The 25584-nt window shown below is 42.9% G+C and overlaps 1 protein-coding gene across 4 annotated transcripts; it reads left to right on the top strand.

The window, feature by feature from the left end:
- The first annotated feature begins 159 nt into the window (after positions 1-159).
- SMTNL2 (smoothelin like 2) lies at positions 160-25561 on the top strand. 4 transcript variants are annotated; one of them, XM_066201794.1, is made up of 10 exons: positions 160-218; positions 1863-1956; positions 14097-14187; positions 14901-15140; positions 15838-15891; positions 17388-17463; positions 19461-19631; positions 19771-19888; positions 21255-21406; positions 23342-25561. In XM_066201794.1, the coding sequence occupies exons 1-10, from the start codon at positions 166-168 to the stop codon at positions 23466-23468; spliced, it is 1176 nt and encodes a 391-aa protein (XP_066057891.1). In that variant the 5' UTR covers positions 160-165; the 3' UTR covers positions 23469-25561. The 4 variants fall into 4 exon arrangements, with proteins under 4 accessions (XP_066057891.1, XP_066057889.1, XP_066057890.1 ...); XM_066201793.1 differs by lacking the exons at positions 160-218; positions 1863-1956 and adding exons at positions 8878-9283; positions 9401-9541; XM_066201792.1 differs by lacking the exons at positions 160-218; positions 1863-1956 and adding an exon at positions 8877-9541 and having other exon boundaries at positions 15015-15140.
- The last annotated feature ends 23 nt before the right edge of the window (positions 25562-25584 follow it).

Below are 25584 nucleotides of genomic sequence, written 5' to 3'. Positions count from 1 at the left end.
CGGAGCTCCCCGGCCCTCAGCGTGGGCTGGGCCGGGCCGGGGCGGTTCCCGGGGCCCGATGTCCAATCAACGCTTCCGATGCCTCAGCGAACCCGCCAATCGTCAGCCGGGCGGGGGTTCAAAAGGGCCCCGGAAGGCGCTGTGGGGTATGTGGCTTGGTGTAGAATGCTATCGTTGGTCTGCGTGCGTATAGAGCTTCTCCAGGCTGTTTTAGTGCGGTGAGAACTTGATCATTTATTTTCCTGTAGGATGTGGTGTGTGGGACTGTGTTTATTATGTGGTGGGTGGTGGTAGGTAGGGCTGAGGGGTTGTTGTTCTGTGTGTTTGTCAGAGTTTCCCTCAGAATTTCAAGGCATTTTCTTGTGTGGGGTTGGCAGGCAAACGTTCTTTTAATTTAGCTTGTTTTTGACCTATTTTGGCGCTGGATTAGGGATTTTTTTTCTTTTTTGGTATGCATGTGTTCTGTATTAGTGTTTTCTTTTGCTTGTGGTTTCCTGTGGTTCAGGTCGAGGGAGTGCGGGAAGTTTTGTGCTGTGCTGGAGAATTTTCTTGGTGAGTTCTTCTATAAATCAAAGCTTTGCGAAGCCTTGGTGTGTTTGCAGGTGGGGGGGGGGACATGTACTCTTGGGGTGTGTTGTTTGGGGAAGGTACAGAAATTTTCCTGTCTCTGTTTTTTCCCGTTTAATCTCTCGTGATGTGTGGGCCTGACTGGTGTCTGGTAATGAAGGTTTTAATTAACCTTTAACTTAGGGAGGACATAGTCAGAACAAATAACCTCTTGAGTTTTGTGATCTTGGCTAATAAGTGATTTGAAAAATAAAGTTTCTGTGGAGGTTGCCATCAAGCAGCTTTTAAATAATGTGAGTTACTTCCGCTAGCTTAAGTTTTTTGTTTTATGGCATTTAGGTTGCCTCAGCCCTGGGTAGGGCAATGGTGCCTGGGGCAGGGCCGGGGGGAAGCAGGGGCAGAGGGGTTGGGAAAGGCGTGTGAGATCTTCCTTGGGTGTTTTCAGTCGGGGAAGGGGCTGAGTGTTAAATGGAACTCAGGACAGCTGGGGTTTGTTTGGGTTGGTTTGTTTGCTTTTGGGTTACTGGTACGCTTTGGGGGCTTTTATGATGGGGCAAAGAGTGCTTAACTTGTTTTGTCTGGAGGAGCTTTTTTTCTTTGTCTCAGCTTTGTCATGAAATGTGAAGGTTTTGTACCTAAAACTTTGTGTACTGGATCCAGTGTTTGGTGCTTTTGTTTTGATCGGGAATATTTCCTATTGGATTGGCTTTTTGAGTTCTCAGGTGATATGTTCAAAGGTACATAAGAGTTTCTTAGTCTATGGAATTTTCTTATGGTTTTTCTCTGTGTTTGGTTTTATTTATGGAGAAAGATTGGTTTTTGTGTTTATGCTTTGTAGCTCAGTATATACAGAAGGTGTATTGACCCCCCTTCATGCCAAGTAGTGCAAGTGTATACTGGTGAATTGGATTAATTGTTGTAAGAGGAATAATGCATGAAGTCTGTTCCACTTTCTCTTGCCACCCTGTGGGAACGCGGTATTTTTGCGTACATGTGGTTTTAGACACGCTTGTGAGGATGTAAAATCAGCACTTGGGTTGCTCTCATTACCTGATGGGAAACATGTGTTTGGAGCAGCCCCGTGGATAAATTGCTCTGCTGTTGCAGATCCGCAGCAGGGCTGGGTTTGGCAGCGTGGCTGAAGGGTTTGTGAGACCAGAGTGGAGAATGAACCAATCAGCTCTGGCAGGATGAGGGCTGTCTGCTTCTGTTTCCAGAAGCTTTTAACTTCTGGCAAGTTTAAAGCCTGTGGTTGTAATTAGCAGTAATAATGGTGCCTTCTTTTATCTCTCAAGGTCCCTGGCAAGCATGGAACAAGAACTGACCCAGAACTCGTTGGTGCCCTGGCAGAGAAAGACGCAGCAAATGGTGTTGAGAGAATTTCTGCGAGTACGTGTGAGATCCTGGTTTTCTTGATAGCTGAAGAAATTATCTGAGGAGAAAAATATCTTTCTTTTTACAGGGAAATCTGATGTGGAACACGTGGCCAAGATGATTTGATGTGATGTCTTGAAACCTCAAAATAAGGTGATGCTAATCTCTTTGGATAGGAGCAAAGCATCTGCAAACACTTGGTAGAAGACTGAAAGGTAAGGAAGGGTCTGAGGACAAGAGGAAACATCTGGGGCTGTGATTTGATTTCACCAAGGATTACAGATTCCTGTCTCAAATGTCTGTGTCAGTAGAGCTGGATCCTTATGCCCCAGTGGAGAGGCAGGGTTGTCCTGTGTTCCTGGCTTTTTAGTAGCCTGAGTTTTGCCCAAGGACAAGCATCCTGGTTTTGCTGCCTTGTTCAGCCAGCACGGAGCTGTTGGGTGCCTCCTTCCAGGAGCAGCAGGAGCCTGGATTTCTGTCCCTGGGATTGCCTTGCTGTCCAAGACGAGTGCTGAAGGTGAGTGGTAAGAGCCCTGGGAGCTCTTGGAAGTCAGGAGTGCCTGGCATCTTATCTCCTGGTGCTGCTCAGGTAATTGCTCAGGTGTTTACCAGAGGATTTTTTTGATAGCCTTTGGCTTTCTGGATGGAAGAAAAAGGGTCCTTTCCCCTCCTGCCTTCTGTAATTCTAGGATCAGCCATTATTCTTTTCTGGCGGGCTAAATAGCCTCAGGAGTGGGCAGGGGAAGTGCTGCCTGGTGTGTGGTTCCACAGGAGCCAGGAACAAACTTTCTGCAGAGGTTGGAACAGCTTGTGACTTATTGAAGTACTGAGGCCTGAACAAGAGTCTTGAGGCAAAGCTGTCAGTGGCCTGTTTTGGTATCGGACAGTCTCGATATGGCTGTTAAATCCAATTTTTCCAAGAGCTTTATCAGTGTATCTTTAGCGTATCTGTCTTGACTTCCGGGTTTCTACAAGAGATGCCTCCTTGAGTTTATTGCATGAGCAAAGGATCCTTCCCACAGAGGCTTTTCTGCATTGCGCATTTAGTTACAGTCTCCACTCTGGAGGGAATTTTCATTTAGAGCCAGTTACTGCTGTTCTTAGAAGATTTGTGACATGGTCAAAAGCTGAGCTTACCCTTAGAAATGCAGCCTGACTGACAAGGCTATCTGTGGAGCATGTGCCATCTCCAGAGAGGATTCACTGACAGCTACTTGGGTTGTAGGGAGACAGCAGGTGACAGCTGGCAAGTTTGTCCTTTTATCATCGAGGCCGTCAATGCTGCTGTTCTTCCTTTAGTTCTGTTTCTTCACATGTCAGTTCTGTAGCTGTGCTGATGAAGTGCAGAGGATGAGTTCACTCACTTTATTTCAGTCTCTCGTAGATTCTAGTCCCATTAATGGGCCTGCCTGGCATAGACGAGAGGAGAGTTTGGTTGGGGGTTTTCTTGTCTTCCCCCCTCACCCTTTTGTAATTTGATTGACAGCAGGTAATTCTTCAACTCAGTCTTCATTCCTGATGCTACAGTGTCACGCTTGCTAGGGGAAGCTGCATGTAATGAATGCATATTGCATTCAGCTGTCAGGAGTAATTTCCCATCTGTGCATCTGTGGCACAAAATTAGAAAGCAGTCCTTCCAGTATGCAACTCTGCCCTGTATTTCCCCTAACCAAGTTATTCAGTCCACAAGTCACCGACTTTGTCATCTTCTCTCCTTTCTGCCAACGAAATAGACATGAAAAAAGAACTGCCTGCAGGCCATAAAAGTGTACTTGCAAGTTACGATCGAAAGCTGAGCTTCCTGGTCTTTTCACAACTTTCTTGCCAAACTCTTTGGCTTCAATGGATCTCAGCTCTCTGTGAGAGAAGGAACCTATTAAAAGCCACACAGAAACATTAGCTAGCAAGTGCAGAAAAGCCTTTGCTACCCTCAGCCGCAGGTTTTGTTAACCCCTCCAAGCTGCAACCAGCATTACTGCATTTTATGTGCCCCTGGTGTACGACAGCCCCTTGTAGGTCATAAATCACCATGGGTGTCATCACAGAACAACTTTGCTGGCCTCGTTATTGTTATTAGGTCTAGAAAGATGAGTTGCTGACCTTTACCGAGCGCTATTTCTGTTGACTGCTAAAAACCTTCGGAACAAAGTTGCACGTTCCTTGGTTGTGTGAGCCAGGCTCTTGAACTGCCTGTGAGCATTCTGAATCTTAGAAAATCTTCAAAGATTTCTCAAATGAGGGCCTAGTTTACTCTGCATATACTCTAAAGAAAGGTAAGTTTCAGGTCCTGACTACCGGTAGTAGATATTACCGATTATTCCCATTGACACAGCTTCTAATTTGCACACAACAGGAAAGCAAGCTCCCGTGTAGAAAGAGGCAGACTGCTGTTGCCTGTGACACGGACTGCCCACTGTTGGTGTGGGCAGCCCAGTGCTGGTCTACGCCGCAAAGAAGGGAGGAAAAAAATCCGGTACTCCATGTGGGCACTGTTCAAAATCAAGACTAAGGCCTGCATTCTGATTTTAGGGAGATAACAGTAAATATCAAGTAACTGCACAAATTGAAAGAATAATTTCACATTAGTGATAATATTTTAGCTGAGACTGGAATTTGCCCTGTTAACTTTTAAATTACCAGCCTAGCATGTGCATATTTACCTTGATTAGCAGCTTCAGATCATTCCTTCCGTTAAGCTTAATGCAAGGTCTAGGTTCTGTCTACAGTAGAAGTTGTTCCCAGCCCTTTAGAAATCGTACTGGGATCATTATATGTCTGCCCATGGCAAATACTTGACTCTCTTGTCAATTGCTACGTATGGTCAGCGATACAATGAACATTAACTGCGTTACCTGTGTCGCGTGGGCCAAAATGCCACAGCAGCAGCCAAAGGCTAAAGCTCTCCTGTTGAAGGAAGGAAGCTGACTGCTCTGTTTGGCGCAGTATTAATTTTGTACGGGTTTGTGACAGACTGTGCGTTTTAACACTTGGGATCTCCCTCCTAAAAGGAGGCATAATGGAATCAGTTTGCTGTAGAACAAGAAAGAGTGGGACAGGTTGTAGCAAGCTGGGAAGAATAACAAGTCAGAAAAACAGACCATTCAGGGAAAAGTGAATCCCGGTCAGGAAAAGAGACAGACACACAGGTCAGGCCTCTATCCAAACTGTGGGAATTATATGTGCTACACAGGAATGTGTTGGAGGATTTAGGAAGGGTGCTTGAGGAGTTCATCAACCGGCATTATCGGACAGGAAAGCCATCACCGAACCCTGGCCTGATAAATGTCAAATAGCCCTGATGAATTCCATAACACAATGCAAAGTGAAATAGCAGGGTACCTAGCAGAAGACTACACTGGAGGAATGAGGAAAACAGCCTGCTACTGGTCTTTTGACGTTCCCGAATATCTCCAGGTGCTCAGTAAAGGTGTTTCTTAGAATGAGGACTGTAGTTAGCTGTTTTGGGGACATTTTAGCTGGAAGGGGAAGCACCCCATGAAAGCATGCAGCAGTACCCCAGCTGGACAATGCCAGGGTGCTGTTGCCTTCCCGTAGCGTTGGGCAATCCTACTCCTTTCAAGTGCAAAACCCAAAGGTGAATTAATACAATGGTAGGTTTTGATCCTCCTAATAAAAGATTTACTCAGGAGGTACTCTGACACTCGCTCTTAGCCTGAATCACTCTCACAGGTCACCAGATCCCCGTAAGTTTTGCAGTTGCTTCTCCTTTTTGCCCACCTCTGCCCTGGTCTCAGAATTTCCTGTGGTATCACCTCTTACCAGATGGGGTAAGCTGAGTGCTGTGCAAAATAATAAACCGCATTGTAAGATGCTGTGCTTGGTGAAGAAAGTGCTAAGGGGGAGGTGTGAATAAGGAGCTAGATTGGGTGAAGTGACTGTAGATTTTTTTTTCTACTTCTTCTGTAGTAGAGAGCTTTGAGACAGGTGCTGACAAAAAATGTCCTATTGCTGAGGCCTTCCCCTTGGCTGGCATTCTTGTGTAAGCTGGAGCTAGCCCACAGTATCGGGTTGCTTTATGCCATGAAAAACTAGAACTCTGATCTGGAAAGAATTGGAACAGCCTGTGGAATGCTGTCAGACACGCGATCGGATAGCGATTGCTAAGGAGAGGATGACCAGGTCTCAGATACCCGAGATCAGTATTGAGAAAACAAAGTTTGCAGCCATGGCAGCGACTGTTGTCTCCTAAATGTTACCCTTTACGGGGCTTGGCATCCTTAGGTGTAATGGAGACCGTTAGTCCTTCTTGTGGTGAGTGAACAGGGCCAAAAGGAGCTGAATACCTTGCACAAATCAGGGAATGGCTTCTCCTATTGCTGCCTTTGGGTGTATGCGATTGCACGTACATCTGCAGACACGTGCCTTGTGTGCAAGCTCTATTACCTTCTGCCACCGTGATCTCAATGTTACGATAATTCCTGGCACGAGCGAAAAAGATGCAGAAAAGTTGCCTGTCAGTTATAAGAAACAACTTATAGGCTGCTGGGTTCTTGCTGTTCTCTTCAGCTGTTTTCAATGAGCTTTGCAAATTAGAACTAATGATTGAGATAAGTCACTAAGGATATAACTCATGTTTTATATTTAGAGGGTTTATCTTCTCTCAGTTGCTAAAAAATTGTAGTTTCACATGCAGTCAGGCTGTGAAACTTCTTCTGAGCAGTGGTTGTACCCATGCACTCAACTGATCCCGTTTCAGAATGGGTTTCTGATATTTAAACTATCCAAACTCCTTCTATACCTAAGACACCTCTTTGAATCCTTGTTGTGCAAGTTCCAGTGGAATGCTTTGCTTTTAGATTAGTGCATTTCAGTAGGTTGTGTTTTCTCAAGGTCTGAAATGAGTATGTTTTATTTAACGCAAGGCTAGAAAGAACTTATTATCAGGTGATGGCTTTCCGGCTCGTGCTTTGGCTCTGAATGTACACGGATACACCTACCTATGTTATATGTGTCTTTGGATGGAGAAATGGAGAAATGTAGGGAAGCAAACAGTTTGTTTTAATGAAATGACATGTTGCTGCTGTTCCAGGACAGTTCTTTTTTTTTTTTCCTAGCACTCCTTATGGATTCTAGAAAGTGGTAATCCTGAGTGCTTAGGGATCTATTGAAACACCATGAACAGAAATGCTCCTATTGCTCTTGGTCTTTGGGTTGTGGCTCAGACCTGAAAAGAGATCCTTAACTGTCCGTTCTTCAAAAGAAATCTTATTTTCCGGTAGAGTTTTACTGAAAGAGAAAAACCATCAGATATTGAGACAGAGAGCCTAGTGTAGTTTGAGCATCAAAATATTCTAAATCTCCCTGTTTAAGCTCTGAGAATCTGAGCGTCATCTTTCCATCTTTGAATCGCTGGTTTGGTCTTTACCTGTGCTGTTTACGTCCAATAACTGTTTTGAGAGGCTTTTGAAGAGTGATGTATTCCCATGCTCTGTCCATCTGGAAGAGCACGAAAGGAGGTGATTTCAAAGGGAACAGAAAGGTGGGTGTGGTTTTAGACTGCTGAAGTACAAAGCTAATTCCTTGGTTGTGACAGGACAGAAGGACAGATGGAAAGTTGTACTTGATTTTTTTGGTGAGATTAGGAAATGTGTGAACCATTTGTACCCTAACCTGTACTGTAAATTGTTCTAAATGTATAAATGAGGGGCAGTTTTGAAAATTGTGGGGGTTTGTGATTACTCTGTGGTTGCTGAGTCTGTAAACAGCAAAACAATTTGATTTGCTTGGCTCTGCTAGACCTAGCTGAGAATGGGTTGGAAATTTTCTTTCAAAGCACCTTTTGTCAGAAAGCTGAATTTTCTCCTAGATAATTATTCTGTGAAGAAGCGTAAGTTTTCTTTAGTAATTGAAAATATTGTAAAAATGGAAATATTTACTATCCAGGGAAGAGTATTTTACAAAGAATTACACTATTAGTACCATTAGCTAATGACTATGAGCTGCCAACTTCAATAACCACATACACACATATGTATTATTTTTAGATAAGTTGGCATATGCTAAGAAATTGCCAGTGAGCTAATGGTAATTGAATTCTGTTATTATTGCCTTAGGGTTTTACCCATACTGACTGGGGCAGAGCTCCAACTTTCCCTGCATATTCCAGGTTTACAGGCCTAGCTACTTGCTGCTGCAAGAGATCTACTATTGACAACTGTTAAATGGTACCAAAGAAATTGTAGCTACTTGACATAGAGGGCTGACATATATAGGCTAGCTGATGATGCAAATGTCTTTAAAATATTTCTCAGGTTCCCTTTTTCTGTGAGGCTTTTTTTGTCTTGTGCTGCAGTAAAGAATATGCCTGAAAGCCTTCTGCATCGTGGCTCTGGCTAGTTTGACAGGAACGCGTCTCTTCCCGCATGCACACAGATTGGATCTGCCGGACGACTTGGCAGCTCAATACTAATGCCCGTCGAATTGCAGCCTACTGTGGGAAACATTTAAGTGTGAGCAGGCTGGTTATGAGTTTCTGCCCATGGAAGCGCAGAAACTTGGCCGTTTGTCTAAGGGTGTATGTGCGTGCATTTCTGTCTCTGTGCCCTCAAAGACCGTTCTCTTTTACCTTTGCCCCCGTGTTCCCGCGAAAGAGACAATCTGTGCATACTTTCACATCGTCATCGTCCAAGCAACTCGGGAAGGATCTGGTACTAACCCCTCCTCCCCTCGTTCTTTCTCTCTCCTCTTCCTTCCCGACCCACATCTCCCACTTCTTCCTTCACACGCACCGGCGCTGGCTCCCGCTTCGTGCCGTCTCGCTCCCGCGGCCCCGCCCTCAGCCCGTCGCGCCCAGCCCTCTCGGGCCCTAAAGTACTCGGGCAGCTGTGAACGAGCCCGTGGCCCCGCCCCTTCTCCCTGCTTGTTCCACCGTTGCCTCCCAAAATTCCGTCTCCCCCTCTGAAGGAGTGTACGCTGAGCGGTGCCGGCCGGGCAGCCGCGCCACCCGCGCCGCTTCTGTGCGGCGGCGGCTTCACCGGGCGCGGCGCGCGCCTCGCCCAGCTCCTGCGCCCCGGGAGAGCGGGCCGTGCCCTGCGGCGCCGGGGGCCGGGTTAGGGGCCGCCAGGAGGCGCGGGGAGCTCTCAAAGAGAAGGACAGGCGGCGGCGAGCGGGGAGACGATCAGGCTTCCGCCGCTAGCCGCTCCCGAGCCCCCCCCGTCCCTGCCCGCGCAGCCTGCGGTCCGTGGACACCATGGCCGGCGAGATCGAAGATCTGAACAGCCGGGAGGCGCAGACTGTCTGCGACGGCCTGGGACGCTATGAGGACACGCTGCGGGGCGCCGTCCGGGACATCCATGTGGACATCCAGCTGTTCAAGCAGGGGGTAGGCCGGCAGGTGGAGGAGGTGCTGCGCCTCGCCAGCCCCCTGGCACACGCTGTCTCTGAGCTGCAGCAGGAGAACCTGCGTCTGCGGGTACAGCTGGAGCGTCTGTCTCGGCAGGTGGAGGCCCTGGGCCGGTCGGCGGGGCTGCCACAGGACTGGGTGAACGAGGCGGCCGTGGGGCCCGGCTCGCCGGGGCAAGGTTCGGCCGACGGCACATTCTCCAGTCATGCCAAGCTAGCGGTCGCTGGCCGGAGCCAAGTAAGCGGCCTGGGAGAGGGCAGGAGGGAGGGCCGAGGGCATGCATGAACGGATACTTCACGGCTGTTGCCAGACTGCGTTGGCACGGAGTAATGTTTAAGGACACGGGGTTCCTCTTCTGCGGCGCGGGGTCAGTGGTAGCTAAGCTTGCACAAACGTAGTCAGTCATTCCTCCCAGTGATAAAACTTCCTGCAGTGTAACACGTGGTGCATAGAAACCCCACTTAGTGGAAAGCTCGTCTGGTACTGAGATGTTTCATGTAATACTTTTTCTGTGTCTCTCTGCGAGAAGAGTTGAGAGCTCCTGTGCAATCCTTGACGCCAGGAGAGCACTACCAGACAGTGCGCTGTGATTTGGTCACATGAAACTGGGGTACCAGAGACTTGGCTTTCACAGATGGCAGCCTGTTTCAGGTCCTCTTGGTTAAGCGTGTCTCGAGGGGGTTTTAAGACTGTTGAAGCTTAAAAAACTGGTCTATGGTCTATCCAGGCTTGGGGTTAAAAATAATACTTGGAAATTAAATTTGCTAGAATGGGTGGGAATGAGCAGAGTCTGTATTGCATTCCAGCCCTCTTAATTCCTACTGACCTGTGAATGGGGGCATTGGGCTTCCTACCTCTGAGCAAACGAAAAGGTAAAGCTGCTGTTTGATACACTGTAGCAACTGCCACTTTTCTCCCCGTGTGACAAAGGTAAACAGCATCCATACAATTTACAGGCGGCTTCCTTTCTGTTCTGCTGAGCTATCCACGCATGCTTGTATTGCAAGGAATAGGAGTAAGCTGGGTGATACTGAAGGGACAAGGGATTGTTGTCCCTCGTTCCATTTCACCTGCTCCATCACCACCGTCTATGCCGTGGTGTGTACTTCACGGTCTATGAAGAATCTCGCATCAACGTTCTGGTAATATCCAGTTTTGAGTAACTGTCCCCGCATTAAAGCACAGTATGAGCTTTCGTTCGGATGAGGACCTTTCTGCTTTGCTTTGAGGGTTCAGGGAAGATGAATTAAGTGCTGATTGTTCTCCAGTGCCCTCCCTACAATTTAGGTTGGAGAAGTTCCCGAGTCAACCAAGCTGACCAGAAGGGAATTTCGGTACTGAGAACAATGGGAGGTGCAGCTACAGCTGTACGCACCAAATTTGTGCAGTGAAAACATGAATTTGTGGGTCAGGTTCTGATGTGGCTGCACACAAATGGCAAAAGAGCGAGCTTTGGTTGCTGTGCTGGTCACCCAGATTCTCTGTAATGAACGCTGTTCCTTCAGTTGATTCCAATTTCTGGTTATGTGACCAAAGCATTTCAAACAGAATACCATAAATGGCACTGTGTATATTTTCAGAAACACGAGTATCTATGATAAAACTGGTGACACCTCTAGTCTTAGTAAATACTTCTTTAAGTGTGAGATATGAGAAGCAAATAATACTGACCTGGAAATAGTAACAAATCAAGATGAGCTCTTTTGCTCCTGAAAAGATTTATTGGTTGAGTTCCTTTTCACTGTGTGGTCGATGCAGCATTAATTGGATATGAGAGATTCTGAGCAGAGGGCGGGTTTAGGTTAGATGTTAGGAAGAAACTGATCATTCAGAGGGTGGTGAAGCACAGATTGCCCAGGGAAGTTGTGGATGCCCTATCCCTGTCAGTGTTTGAGGCCAGGTTGGATGGGCTCCTGAGCAACCCGATCTAACGCGTGGAATCCCTGCGCATGGCAAGAGGTTGAAACAAGGTGATCTTTACTATCCCTTCTGACCCGAACCGTTCTGTGGTTTTATAATGACAGGGAGATTACGTGATCTGGCAATCACCTGGCATTACACACTCTATTTCTAAGCTATCTCAACTCCTATGTTTGATAAAGGAAGTCTGTTGGTTTAACTTTTTTTTCTTATGCTCCCTGCAAGTATCCTTTTGGAATGGTGTCATTTCAAGATTGCCTTGATCCTTACCTAGATTATTTTTGTTGTTTGTTCTGTTTTAATTCACTGTGGCATAGTCACAGGCACCTGCTGGAGCTGCTGGGGGAGAATTGTTCCTTGTCATTCATTTATATCCAGGCTTACTTCAAAAGAGGTTCTATTGTTTTTCTTCAGTGCAATAGCTTTTCTAGTGTTTTTTATGGTGTTCAAGGCCTTTTCTTCAAGTTGCAGCATGAGTTACAGACAGAGAATACTTGTATTGTCTGATGGACAATGGCTTTCTAGTAGTAGAATTAAAGGATAAAAATGGTGCACTTCTTGCTGGTGTCTAGCGGGCTTGTTTGCTTTTCCTTAAAATTTCATCGTTCCCGGTATCTGATGTATCAATGATCTCTATATATGCTAGGAACAGAGTGTGGAATCTTGTGTTTGTGGCAGTCAGTGGCAATATTACTGTTCATCAAAGTGAAGTGTGCGTTTCACCTGTCATATGTAAGAAGTGGATGTACTTCTCCTAGACAAACAGCATTTCTAGAGCCAGTGATTTTTATTGTGACCCTTGTGGTAGCTGGTGGTTTTATGAAAGACACTGAATGACTGAAATCTCTCATTTGAGAGAGGGTAATATTATTTGGGTCTGTCATTCTTCTAGAAATTGACCTTGTTGCAGGCAAAATCTTGAAGACACGAGACATGCTCCTTAGAGGTTCAGCGAGGAAATAACAGTGATATTTCTTCTGGATCTACTCTTGTGATCTGGTGCTTACTTTTTCTGAATGCCTTGAGTTTTTGCCACTGGCTTGCGATAATTGCGGCTTCTGGTTATGGATCTCCAAAGTGTAACTTCTTTGCAGCAAAGGAGGAATTCCAGCAGCCCTGCAACTATGGAAAGTATTATCACCATCCGTTACATGGAGACCTCTGAGCTACACAGAGCTTAGTTCTATGAGCAGGCTTGGATAAGGCATCCAAAATGTTAGTGTTAACTTTCTTCAGCTTCACCAGTTCTTCATCGTGTTGTTGTCACGTGAGTTGTACAAATGAATACTTATTATTAGGAAGTACAGATATATGTAGTTATCGCTCTGCTATTTATAATCTATGTGACCACCACTGATAGAAGTAGTGTTGCTAAACACATGGGTTTGTCAGAATCTTGGCATCTCCAAAGTGGATTTTGAAAGTACTTCAGCCTGACACCACTAAATGCACATCAGAATCTGATCCCACTGTTCTGTCAGCACATGGGCCTTCTTCCCCATCCTCTGGCCTGGTATCATTTTCTTCATTGGCACTGTTAGCCAAACCGTAGCAGTCAGGCTTGCATGAAATAAGGTAATGCAGCACTTGTCATTGCATTAGAAAGCCAGTTCAGTGTGTAGAATGCTATATGACCTTTGCAATGACTGTCATCTGACAATTTTACTCACCCACACCACCCCAGCTTATAAAAGTAGATTGATGTTTACAGCCTGCACACAGGCATTCTTCACATTCAGGTCATAATGGCTGACATGAATGGCTGAACATTTCTAACTGTATACCATGGGTACATCTTAGGGACGTGCATTAGCTATGCTTTACATTTCAGTTCTGGATACGGACAATAATTGACTGGGATCTCAATTGCACTAAAAGCAGCAATACAAGTTCTGAAGCCCTGATTCTGCATGGTTTCTATAACTACTATTTGTTGTAGTTCTCTCAGTCCTGGCAGCTACTGATAGGTGAATGTATTCACGCACAGTACGGTTTTCTTGATAAATACTAAAGTTTCAAAATAGTTGGGGTTTTTCTTCAGAATTTAAAACATCTGGATGCAACTACGCAATCGATGAGACTTTTTGTGAACTGTGTTGGGGAATTTCTCTCTACTACTAATTTACAAGAAGCTGCCGCTTCTTGGAAACTTAACTGCAGCAATCATGTGTCTGTGAAGCAGTTTTTTCTTCCTTTAGTTATGCAGTCAAAAATCACGTTGTTTCTCATGGTTTAACATGCCACTTCACCCCCCAAAAAAACCCAGCCCAGCCAGCCAAAAAACCTAATCCAACAAACAAAACTCAAAACCGTGACCTCCTGCTATACCCATGAAAAGGCTCCCGGCTGATTTTTCTGGATTTATATTGACAGACGTTATGAGGAAAATTTATGCTTTTCCCAGGGGAAAAAAAGCTATCCTTACAGAAGTTACAGATTATAATATAATAATACGATTTGGTTTACTTTGTAATGCTTGTACAATATGTTTTCATAGAGTAATTTCTTTCTGCAGCAAATAGAAAAAAATGCAGAGCAATATTCCATGCAATCTCAATCAATTTCTCCACTGTTACATGAAGTCTTCTGTTTATCACCATCACAGTGGATGGTGATACTTTTATCCAACAAAAGATAACACCTCCTAGGTACTTGGGGTCTGTTAAGGATAAGTGTGTGAAGATTGATTTAAGTTATGCAGTGCCAATGCTTTGTTTGCAAGGTTGGCTCCTGGGGTTACGTAATTGTTCCTTTCTTTTTTGGAGGTCACTTGCACGAGGAAGACCTGTTCTTGGCAGGTATTTCTGGATATTCTTCTCGCTTTTGCTGCAGTTTGAAATTTAGTTGTCATGTCTGTTTTCTGTTCTGACAGAGCGTTGACCTGGATGACCACCAGAAACCTGAGTTTAGAAGAGTTTTTAGTTCTTCCATCATTGAAAATGGGCATCGATCTTCATCATCAGGTAGGAACAGGGCACAAATTGAAGTATCACTGCTTGTAAAATACGTGATCTTGTCAGTCATAGAGCAGGTCTCGCATTTGGGAAGGGTTAGAATCTGCTATAGTTTCAGGATGGATATTGTCCTGTGGCACCAATGCTTTATTTCATAATTTGGAATTTAACGTTAAAACTCTGGCTTTATGGTAAAGCATGTACTATGGCATTTCATAAATTAGAGGCTCTTACTGCTGCATTAACTTGAGACATGAGTGATAAGGCCTGCTATGCTGGGTGCCATTGTAGTCTTGCATCCAAAACATCTTGCAAGTCACCCGTCTGCTTCCATCCTCCTTCAGTGGAGGAAGGACTTACCATCTTCACTTTAGAGAACGTCATACAGTGTTTCATAAAATCACAAAAAGAACAAAAATGCTGCTTCCTTAACCAGGGCAAGAGATTGGGAGTGAGGGCTGTGCAGAGGAAGAGAAGCTCACCGAATGCAAATGCTAGTATATTAATGATCTAAAGACATTGTTTCTGCTGAGATTCATGTAGAGCAAGTGCAATGGCTGCTAGGATCGCTTGCAGTAGGGCTGTTTCTGCTACATAAATGGTACAATGTTTCACAGGGGATTAAGTCCAATGACTTGTAAAGTCCTTGCATGGACATTGGTTTGTAACTTTGTGACAAATCTGCAAACAAATTTACTGCCTCCCTCCCATTTTTTATTCAGGTCAGGCAAAAGTCACCCCTGAACTGACCTGTTTTCAGATGTCGGAATCTTCTTCCCCTGAAGCCCATGCCCCTGCGGTCACCTTACAGATGCCCCACCTTCCTGTTACTGCAGTAACCAGGACATCTGAGAAGTTTTCAGGAGACAACATCCGTCCAACGGGAACAGCTAATACATCTTGCCTGCTGGGACAGGGCAAGAGCACAAATACAGTGGGAGTAAAATCTTCCAACCAGCCAGGTAAAAGAGACAAAAATAATTTGCTGAAGCTGCATCCTGCTTCCTTTCTTCAACTGGTGCTATGAATATTGTCCTGTGACCTAGTGGTAGCTATGAAACCTTGCTTTTATGGCTAAATATCCCATTGTGGGACACTCCATTTTGGAATACCGGGGGTCCTAGCTGGAGCTTTCAGCTGTAATGCCACATCTGCAGACAATTTTTGTGCCTAATGTAGTTGAGTTTTTAGTGAAGCAGATATTGCAGCACAGTTACTGAATTCAGTAAGTTACTTTATCTCTTAAACATGCCCAGCTCTTTTAATGACATTTGTAGACCTTTTTGGTGCTTTGAGGCTGGAGGCCCTGTGAGAAGTTAGGCAGATATTTGGCTAACAGGTTCCAATAGTCATCTGGAAGAAGGAATGACTGACAGCAGTCTGACACATGTACCCATGTCTGTGATTGCAGAATCTTAGTTAAATTGAAACTGAGTTTAAAAAAAAATCATATTGAAGCCATTCAAGCCTTGGCTGTGACACTTACAAATTGGACTTTATACATGGGTCAGAAATTATAGCAGGATACCAGATGGGATTGCTAGCAAGAGATAGGGATTATTTGCAGATGATTCTTTCAATTTTTATCTTACTAAAGCTGAGAAACAGCAAACACTTGTAGCAAACACTTCCTTTGTCTTTTTTTTTGTGCTGATACAGTGAAGGACTGGAATTCAATTACAATGAGAACAGTAGATTCATCTGCCACTGGAGGTGAGTGTTCCTATCTGCATGCCCTTATGCAACAAAAATTGAGAGTGATTCCATGCTCTTTGGGGGTTCAGATCTGACTCTGTATTTTGATTTGTAGGTATACAGTAATACTAATATTGCTAACAAGTCTGGATATAGACTCATAGAATCATGAACACTTGTTCTACTCCATCAGATTCTCACTTGGTTCAAAGTGAGGGGTACTTACTGTTATTTGCACAGTGATGTACACGTGTACTGTTAGGCAATCTCTGCAGTGGAAACCATAGATGCCAGAAAAGTGTACCAGGCAGACAGCTTGAGAAGTGAAGATTTCAGCTGATCAAGTGAAAGCTGTGGCTGTACACAAGGTAATGACAGTTGTAAAGTGGTGCGCCCCCCCATGTGTATTGAAGCAAATTATTTTGAGCAAGGTAGAATTAAGGGGTCTCCTTTGTAATATGAATGTGGCAAAGGACAAAATGCTTTAAGGATTTCTGATTTCAGTTGGAATAGATGAGTTGAGCTCTCTCCAAAAGTACCTCTGACTGCTGTCACCAAGTTGTTACAGTCTGCACAGTGTACTGGAAATCCACAGTGGTCCCATGTGTCAATTTATTTAGCAAAAATACACAGCCCTTTCAGAATAAGGATCATACTCCTCCTCATGTGAAAACATCTGAGATTGGCATAGATATCTGGCAATTGTTAGTGGTCACAAATTTGTCATGCCTGTATGCTGGCATCTACCAGTGTGTTTTACGTGAGAAGTGTAGTTGATCTGGATCCCTTCTATAAGAAGAGGGGAGAATTCTGCATTTTCAGAGAATGAATTAGACAGTGATCAGGTTGGATTACTCCTAAGATACCAGTCCTTCCTGTATAGGAGGAGCATTCAAGAAATCACTTGCTGGTTTATGCAGCAAGTTTTGGCTTTAGGATATTAAAACTGGGCAAGACGGCTTCACTCTTTTGCAATTATAGAGCATAGCTGGAGTCCAGAGCTGAATCCTAAGAGGCAAAGCACAAAAGATAGTACCTCAGGGGTGGAGGGAGGAAGCTGCAAAGTTGGTTTTAAGCCACATTAGCAACTTGGAGTCTGTTCTACTTTACAAACTAAAATGTCTTCCTGGTAGAAATCAGGGTTAACCCTAAACTCCCCAGGGCTTGTCTGCTCGAACGACTTTTGCGAGCACCACTTATTCCTTTAACTGAAAGGTCAGTGGCAGTGTGACCTCCTCTGAGGCATGTACAAGGGCCTGAAGTGATCTGACCTTCTGAGTGCAGTTTTATCGAAGACGTCCTTTCTGGTACGCTTACACAATCCCCGCTGCGGTGCAAGAATTATACAGAGGAATTGAGCCACTGGGGAAAATCCTTCTCCAGCTTTTAGCTCATATGGAAGTTGGGGGTCTGCAGCTTTACAGTGTGGTGACTAAAAATCAATGCCTGTCTATCCATCACAAAGCACATGAGGAAAGTTTCTGCGCTAATGCATCTTTTCTGTCTTTATATAGAGAATGCTACTTCTGTCACCAAGTCTGTCTCAACTGTGAACTACGGGCTGTGTAGTGGAGCCAAAACTGGAGAAAGGTATGCATTTTTCATGACATTTTGTTAGGCCATTGTGGTCAATATAGCCTCAAGGGACAAGTGTTCTGCTGACTTGGAAAACAGGTGAATCCCAGATGCTGTATTTTAAGCATTGAATGTATAATTGTATATTAATCAACTTGCCCCATAATCTCTAGCATAGGTGGTTCATTTAATGAATGCACTATGTCCATCAACATGTAAATGGGCATAGCCCTCCTAACCACACTTGTACTTTTAGGGAATAACCAATCAATGACTACTGGAATAATCACACTATCTGTACTAAACCATCCCTAGTGACGTACTGCACATAGTAAATTTCATTCGACACAACAGTGCTGATAAGCATACCCTGAATGTTCTTGGGTGAAATGCACCAGGTTACTTATTGATTGTACTTCCCATGGGAAATGAGCAACCTGCTGTAAATATCATGCTATATGTCTAGTTTGAGGACCATTCATTCCTTCTATACCCCCTGCACGGCTAGCTCTTTTGTTCCTCTGATTCCTCTATTGGGACCATATCCTGGCTAATCCTCACACCTTTCTTTTCATGAGACATCTAGTAGGTTGTACATTGACATCACACCTGTGATTTCGATAGCCTTAGAACATTTGGCTTTTTTCTTGGGGGAGACTTCTTTAGGCTGTCCTGCCAGTGCACCGAAGAACAAATGAGTCACTGGTGCTATATTTTAAGCCTGTTAAAGGCTGTGAGCTTTCCTCTGGGCTAGGTGAAACAGATGAGAAAGGAAAAAATTTTATAGAGCAGTTTCAAGTAGACCTAACTGTGGATTTCCACATTGTTTTAGTCTTAATTACAAAGACTTTCAGTGCCTAATAGTGGTGGATTTTTGTTAGGAGGAGGAAGTTGTCAAGTCCTTTGAAAACAGTTTTAAAAATACTTATCTGTGTTGAAATTAGTACTTAGGGCATATTTTTGGAAACCAGCATATGATTGCCATCAGATATCCTTAGTTTGGCTAGCGTAGAGTTTAATTTGTAGATAAATGCCTTGCTGAGGACTACTATACATTCTTTATTAACTCAGAGTTGCAGTTGCTTAGAAGAGGATTACATGGTATCACAATTACTCCTGGCGTATCCAGACATCCTCAGCATGCAAAATATCCATCAAGAAAAAAATGGGAGAGAAGAAAATTTAAATCCCTTAAGTAAGGCTTGTATCTGCCTTGAAAACAATCCCAAATTAGGCATTACGTTTCTTACAAGGTAGTTCCAACATCAGCACTTCAGTATTTGAGTCATGATACACTGAGCACCCTAGAGCACTTGGTGTCATACCTGACCTCCATCTGCACCAGAAATTAACGCGACACTGATGTCGTTTTCCTTTGCCTGTTTCCCACCTCTGTGAAAGGGAATATTTCCAAATGTGATGTTTGGCTTCCTTCATTAATGCTGATGAAGTGCTATATGGCTCAAACGAGCACAAATTAGAATATAATCCTATTTTTCTCAATCAAGTTAACAGCTTGCAGTCAGTAAAGCAATGCTGACAGAAGCTCAGAATTCTGTGTGCTAAAAGTAAAAAGTTTCGAAAGTACTTCCTGAATTACTCTTCAAGTTCCATTTTGAAAATGTCCCAGCCTCCAGGAACCCTGAAGCTGGAAGTCAAAGGGATTTAGTGCTCCTGCGCGGCCACAACTCTTTTTTGGTCCTCTTTTTTTCCTGAAGGTTTTTAATTGTTGCTCTGCTCAGTGCTACAAAGTACTTGTGGCTTATCAAACTGTGTCTTATTTGTAACAGTACCTTAGGGGCTTCTATACTGAAGTGCTGTTGTGTGTCAATAAGAATTTTACTTTTGTTAAAATTGCTTTTGACTCATGCAGGTCCTCTTGAAATGCATCTTTTGGAAGGTTTAGAGACAACAGTTGAACCTTTATGCTTGTCACAGTGACAAGCGACGCTTGTCACTGCCCAGAGTTACTTTTTTGTTTAGCACATACTTTTCACGTTATGTTTCTCCAGTGCCATTGACAGTCACGGTGATGTGACCCCCAGCTCTCACTCGCCTCCTCCTACTGTACATCGCCAGGTTGAAAGGAGGCGAGAATTGGTGCGGTCTCAGACGCTCCCACGGACTACAGGAACGCAGGCCAGGAAAGCGCTTTTCGAGAAACTTGAACGTGATGATGGAAAGTACGTCACAGTCCTTGTCTCCAGAACTGTTTGTTAATTGGAAACTATTTTGTCTGGGCAAAGTTGCATAGATGTTCCTGACAAGTAGGTTTAAGTTTTTCTAGAATTTAATTTAATCAGGCCTCTGTTAATTTTCCAGAGGAAAAGGAGAATCCAGAGCTAAGCTGAAGAGGTCGCTGAGTTTTGGGGTTGCCAGCGCTAGCAGCATCAAGCAAATTCTGTTAGACTGGTGTCGCTCAAAAACCATAGGATACAAGGTGAAGATATGCTAGTGCTTTCATCTTTCTCTTGTTTTGCTTTGGTTTGGTTTTTTTTTAGGAGAATTTGCCAAATTCCATGCTCAAAAGGTGAATGTAAAATATGCTAGAGGGTGAGTTAACTTCATTAAGGTTGTCAGTTTTTGTGTGGGTAATGCGAACATGGTTTGCATAGGCAGCACTTCTAGACAGTCCGTGATTGCGTGAATGAGATATTCTGTATGTCTGTTAAAGCAATGCATTAGTGTTTTTCTGAAAGCCTACCTTTTTGTGCTTATGGATATAAATTTCACCAAACAGTCAGATATTTCTTTTTCTTAGTTGTGGACTGTAATTTTTGCATTTGCATTATAATACATGACAAGTTCTGAATACACGGAGACTATGGCCATTTTGCTACATGCAGACCAAAGCACTCTCTTGGCATTTTTCGAACGAGTTTGTAGTAAATGGTTGAGTTTGAATCACACTGTGAGTAAATTTCAATGAGGTAGCATTAGTGTAACTAAAAGAATACAGCAGTTGATTTTATTCATTTTAACCTGGCCTTGAACTGCAATTGTTAAAGAAATACTGATTTTTTTTTTCTCTCCCCAGGGTTTTTTTCTGTGTGTGTAATATGTTTTTCAACGTTACTTAATGTGCATAATTATTGCTAAAATGTACATTATAGTATAAAGAAGCAGAACTCATTAAATTTATGGTTAACTGCTTACTCAAAAGCTGGGGTTTGAATTTTATGTGATGGGAAACCAGCATGAGACAAGAGCACAAATACATTTCTTTTCACTGTGGCATTTGAAAGTAACAGTAAGAATTTATTGTAAGATTCAGGTTGTGCAGTAGGTATGATTTTTCCTATTTTTCTACCCATCTCTGTGTAAACAGATGTTGAATTGGGCAAAGCAAGCAAGCATAGTCTTTATCTAGTGTTATTCACAGCCACAAAACGAACTGTTTTTCAATTTCAAATCCTCTATGGCATGATTATGGTTATATATAAGCATATATATATATATATGATTATATATGCATATATAAGCATGTCCTCAGTTTCCACGGATACATAGCTGGTGCACTGGTGTTGATGACATTGTTCACAGTATTTTCTGTGAGCTTTGGATCAGGGACCTTGACTGTGTGTCTGCCTTGCATCTGGGTATTTCAGGCAAAAAGCTTTTATTGTTGAGTGTGCCATTTTTTTCCCAGAATGTCAACAATGAAATATACAAAGATGGGAAGGAAAAACTAAAGCCTGTCTTCTTGCTGGTGGGAAAGAAGGATAGAAAACTGTACTGAAAAAAAGCAGCTGCTCTTATTTGTTCCTCTGTGCTGCATTAACGTGTATTTTTTTTCATCACGACAGCACATTGATCTCCAGAACTTCTCCTCAAGTTGGAATGACGGGATGGCATTCTGCGCTCTCGTGCATTCTTTCTTTCCTGAAGCTTTTGATTATAATAAGCTTGACCCAGCTAATCGCAAGCAGAACTTTGAGCTGGCCTTCACAACAGCTGAGTGAGTACATTAGCTCTTTGTGAAGTGCTTCCAGTTCAAGTCTAATGCACCTGAGCAGCAGTGAAGAGTTTAATTATTATTCTTTTTGACTCTGTATTGATGCCTTGAGCAGTCACCTAGAACAGAGGCTAGACAGTGTTAAAGGACTAAAGTAGGTGCTTATTAAAAAGGACTTCAAAGGAAACACCTTGGGCAGTATGAGAGCCTGGCCGAGCTACACCCAAGGTGGACGATGGATTACACGTTTCCACACTTTTGTAAGTTTTGGTCCATTTACATATTTGGGTAAATTGTCCAATGACAGCTTCAGGTTATGAAGTCCCATCCTCCCGGTTTGCTCTTCACAATTCTCTATTGTTTATACTTCTTGGGCCTGGAGCTGCAACGGTGTCCTTGGTTCTTGGGCTGGAAAAGGATTGGTTTGTCTAACTAAACTGTGAGGAGAACCACTAACACTTTATATGAAGTTCAGAGTTACATACTAATGCACTACAGAATCTGGATAATATGTAAGTTAAAACTTAAGGCCTCAGTATTACTAGCTTGCATGTAACATGCCAAAAAAGATAATAAAGCTCTGGAGAGAGAATGCATGAACATGTGGGAGACTTCACTTCTGACTACAATTTTTGCTTGAAAAAGAATAAAGGTTGAATTCAGTGTAAGCAGAGATCAAGGCTGAGAACTTCTCAGTATCTCAACCAGGTTGAAACTGAAAACAGGCAGAGCTAATATCCTCAGTCACACCATCCAGATTTTTTTTTTTATGCTGAATAGCAGGCAATTAAACACTTAACTTGTTTGTTAACGTAATTATGAATGTGAACTTGCCTGTCAGAAATAGTAACTTCGAGCTGCTATTAACATGATTCTTATGGTAAGATTCCATGTGGTATGCAGCTCAGATTGGTACACCTTTTCCAAATAATAAACAGTAGGAGTACATGGCTAATGCGGTACTGTAAAGAACTGGATTTGCCGTTGGCCGTTCAGAAAAAAACTTTCAAATTTCTTCACATAATGTGGTCTCTCCTTATTACAGCCTCTAGCAAAGGAACTAATTTGGCGATTACAAGTATTTTTATAAGTACATATATATGTATAAATAAAAAATTCTGTTGCTTGCCCATGAGTTGAAGGAGATTCTGTGATACTTCTAGGTGATCTCTAGGAAACTGTCTACAACTCTCAAAGGAAAGCTGCAGTGTTGTTCTACCTCAGTTCATGTAAACAGTAAGTTTAGGGGAGAACAAAAGGCACCACGAACACGACACCAAGAAACATTAGGTGAGAGGTATCTACAGAAATTACTTTTCATAGCTATGATTGCCTTTAAGCTGATTTATTCAAGTGACAGTAAAGGCTATTTTCTCAGCTATTGCTGATCACCCCAGTGCTAGCTGTGCTGATAAAATTGATTCCTGCTCTTCTGATTTTTCATATTAAGCTTCTGCAGATCTGTTCTTTTCTGCTGGTTCAGATCACACACATCTTGAAGATATGGGGGTGGTGGAGAACAGACAATTCACAGCCACATGGGACTTCATCAGCATATCTCATGTCTTCCTGAGTTTTTCCATTGTTTTGGAACTCCCTTATATATTAACCAAAACCTGAGACATGGGCAGAGTAGTGTGAGATTGGGCTACATGCTACAGATATAAGGAATGTGAATGACAGTGAAAAAAGCACCACCCCTCCAAGGCTATAGATCAGATCCCAGTATAAAGCAAGAGAAAGAACAGAAATGTTCCATGGTCATAAAAATAACAATGTCCAGCCTGACCCTGCTCAATTCATTGTGAAATGAAATGCTGCTGATAAACCTCAGGGTTTCTTAAATGTTTCAATGATGCTCAAGTCAGAGCATCAAATGAGTCTTGGAAGCAGCTGCATAACTCTTGATTTGCTGTATCTGTTTTATTGTTAAAACAGGAAAATGGCTCACTGTGACCGTCTGATAGAAGTAGAAGATATGATGGTGATGGGTCACAAACCAGATCCCATGTGTGTCTTCACCTATGTCCAGTCTCTGTACAGTCATCTACGACGTTTTGAATAAAACCATCAACACCTCTCCAGCCAGAAGGGTCAAGTACAGCGTGCTGATGGGAAGAGTGACATTTTGCAAATGGAACACAGTACTATTTCTTGCTTTTTACTGTCCCTTTGCTTACATTCAGCTGTGTGGCTGGCTGACTGACTGAAGTATTGCTGAGCAATGCCCTGAAGTGTTGATCATCACCATGATCATCACTGACATCACCATGTCAGTAATACAGAAATAGGTCTGAAAAAGACAAAAAGACATTGGCAAAGGCAAATACCGTAATTTTGGTGCTAGTAGTAGATTGGATTTTTACATTTAAAGATCACAGGAAGCAAATTTGTCTCTCCTGTCTCTGTCAGGCTGGGGACAATATTACGCAGTGATTCTGCTATGAAGGTGTTCCATCTTAAAATGCAGGTAAAACTCCAGAAGATGGCACCTTTAGTTTCACTTCTCTGTAGAGCATAGTACAAAAGAAATAGCAGATGGACAATGAAAATTCTGTTTAGCAAGTAATAATCTAGACTACTCAACCACTAGGGCAATAATGCCTCTCTTCCAACTCTACCCCTCCAAGTGGGTTGTGTGCTTGAGACTGTGGGCACTGAGATTGTGTTGGTTGTGTGCCTGAATGGTTTAGGATTGCAGGAAAGGTAGGAGCTAGCAAGGTACAAAGTCCTTTGGACAGCTGTAATAGAAACAAGCCTGTAATGTGCTTTTTAACCTGGACTCGGGGAGGGCAGCTTTTCACTGTGGACAGGAGTGAACTCTTTACAACTTGTTAGTACAGATGCTGATTTTGAGGTCGACAAACAATACGCAAAAAATAAATGGAGATGTGGGAGTTTTGATTTAGTTTCAAAAGCTTTGCACTAGTTTCAGTTTTCAGTTAAATTAGTATTAAAACCACAGTACAGTTAGATTATTCCAGATTTACTGGAATAAAAAAAGCCTTCTAAAATGATTTCTTCCCTAAGAACAGGGTCATAGAAAGTAAAAGCCAAAAGTCCTCTGCTCATGCCAGAGAATGGTTTTTAACCTGCCCATATGCTTTTTGTAGATATTTAGAAAGAATAATTTGGTTCTGTATTGATGCTCATTTATAATAAAATATGTCAAGCACTCTTCAGATTTATTGCATCTTTTTAGAATGATGTGACAGATAACCAAGCAAAATCAACTGTGAAAACAACACAGAGCTTTTACTTGAAAGATTTTTATTCCAGTCATGATTCTGTGTGGTCTGAATTTCAGTTAAAAAAGGATGTGAGTTCAATTGCATTTGAAGTATGATTTTAGTTCAGTCTAGTCAAGTTTACTTAAGAAATCATTATTGAAGCAACTGCTTTGTTAGCATAGAGGTGCCATTGCCTTCAGTTTTTTACTTTGTCTTGAATGACTATAATTCTGAGGAGTAAGTGTGCGCCTGTAGCTCTACCAAATGCACTGTAAGGATAAATACATTGTACTTCTGTTTTGGAGGAGTTTGGATTAAGCGTGATGAGAAATCTGTCCAAAACTGGCACACAATACACCTATTTACATTCTTACAGTAGAATGCTTTTTATTGAGTAGCAGAGCCAAGTTCTATCGTAACTACCGCAAGAGGGACAATAATGACGTAATCCATCGCATTTCTTCACAGTCCAAGGTCATGTGTGATTTTACTGTGTGATATGAGTGCTGAAGACACAGGTAAGTGCTTGGCCAATTTAGGCCTAATAGCACATAATTATATAAAGGAGGTTTTAGACTGTATTTTAGACATTGTTGCCAATTCACCTGGGTGAATCTACATCCTTTCTGTATTTTAGCTTGTTTTTGCAGCTACCCACAATGTATTTGTACAGGTTTTCTAAAGTATTCCTGCTTCAGAGAGGTGATGGTAAAGATACCTGGGACTTACCAGCCACCTGTTTGCAGAGAAGTGGAAGACTATAAGCTGAGTTGATCTACTGATGGTTTGTGTGTAAGAGTTAAGAAGATAGTGCTAGGACATACTTTGAGAGAAACTTACAGCTTTGTATTAAGAGGTCTGCTCTATATGAATAACATCAACTATTTGATTGTATGATTAAACTGAAATTAAAGGATATAATGTATGCCGCCAATTGATTTTTCAGTATTT

Source organism: Chamaea fasciata, unplaced genomic scaffold, assembly GCF_029207755.1.
Source record: "Chamaea fasciata isolate MVZ Bird 193981 ecotype frontalis unplaced genomic scaffold, bChaFas1.0.hap1 SCAF_21, whole genome shotgun sequence".
NCBI classification, from domain to species: Eukaryota; Metazoa; Chordata; class Aves; order Passeriformes; family Sylviidae; genus Chamaea; species Chamaea fasciata.
The sequence above is the reverse complement of the archived record's forward strand: the minus strand, read 5'-3'. Positions and strand labels throughout refer to the sequence as shown.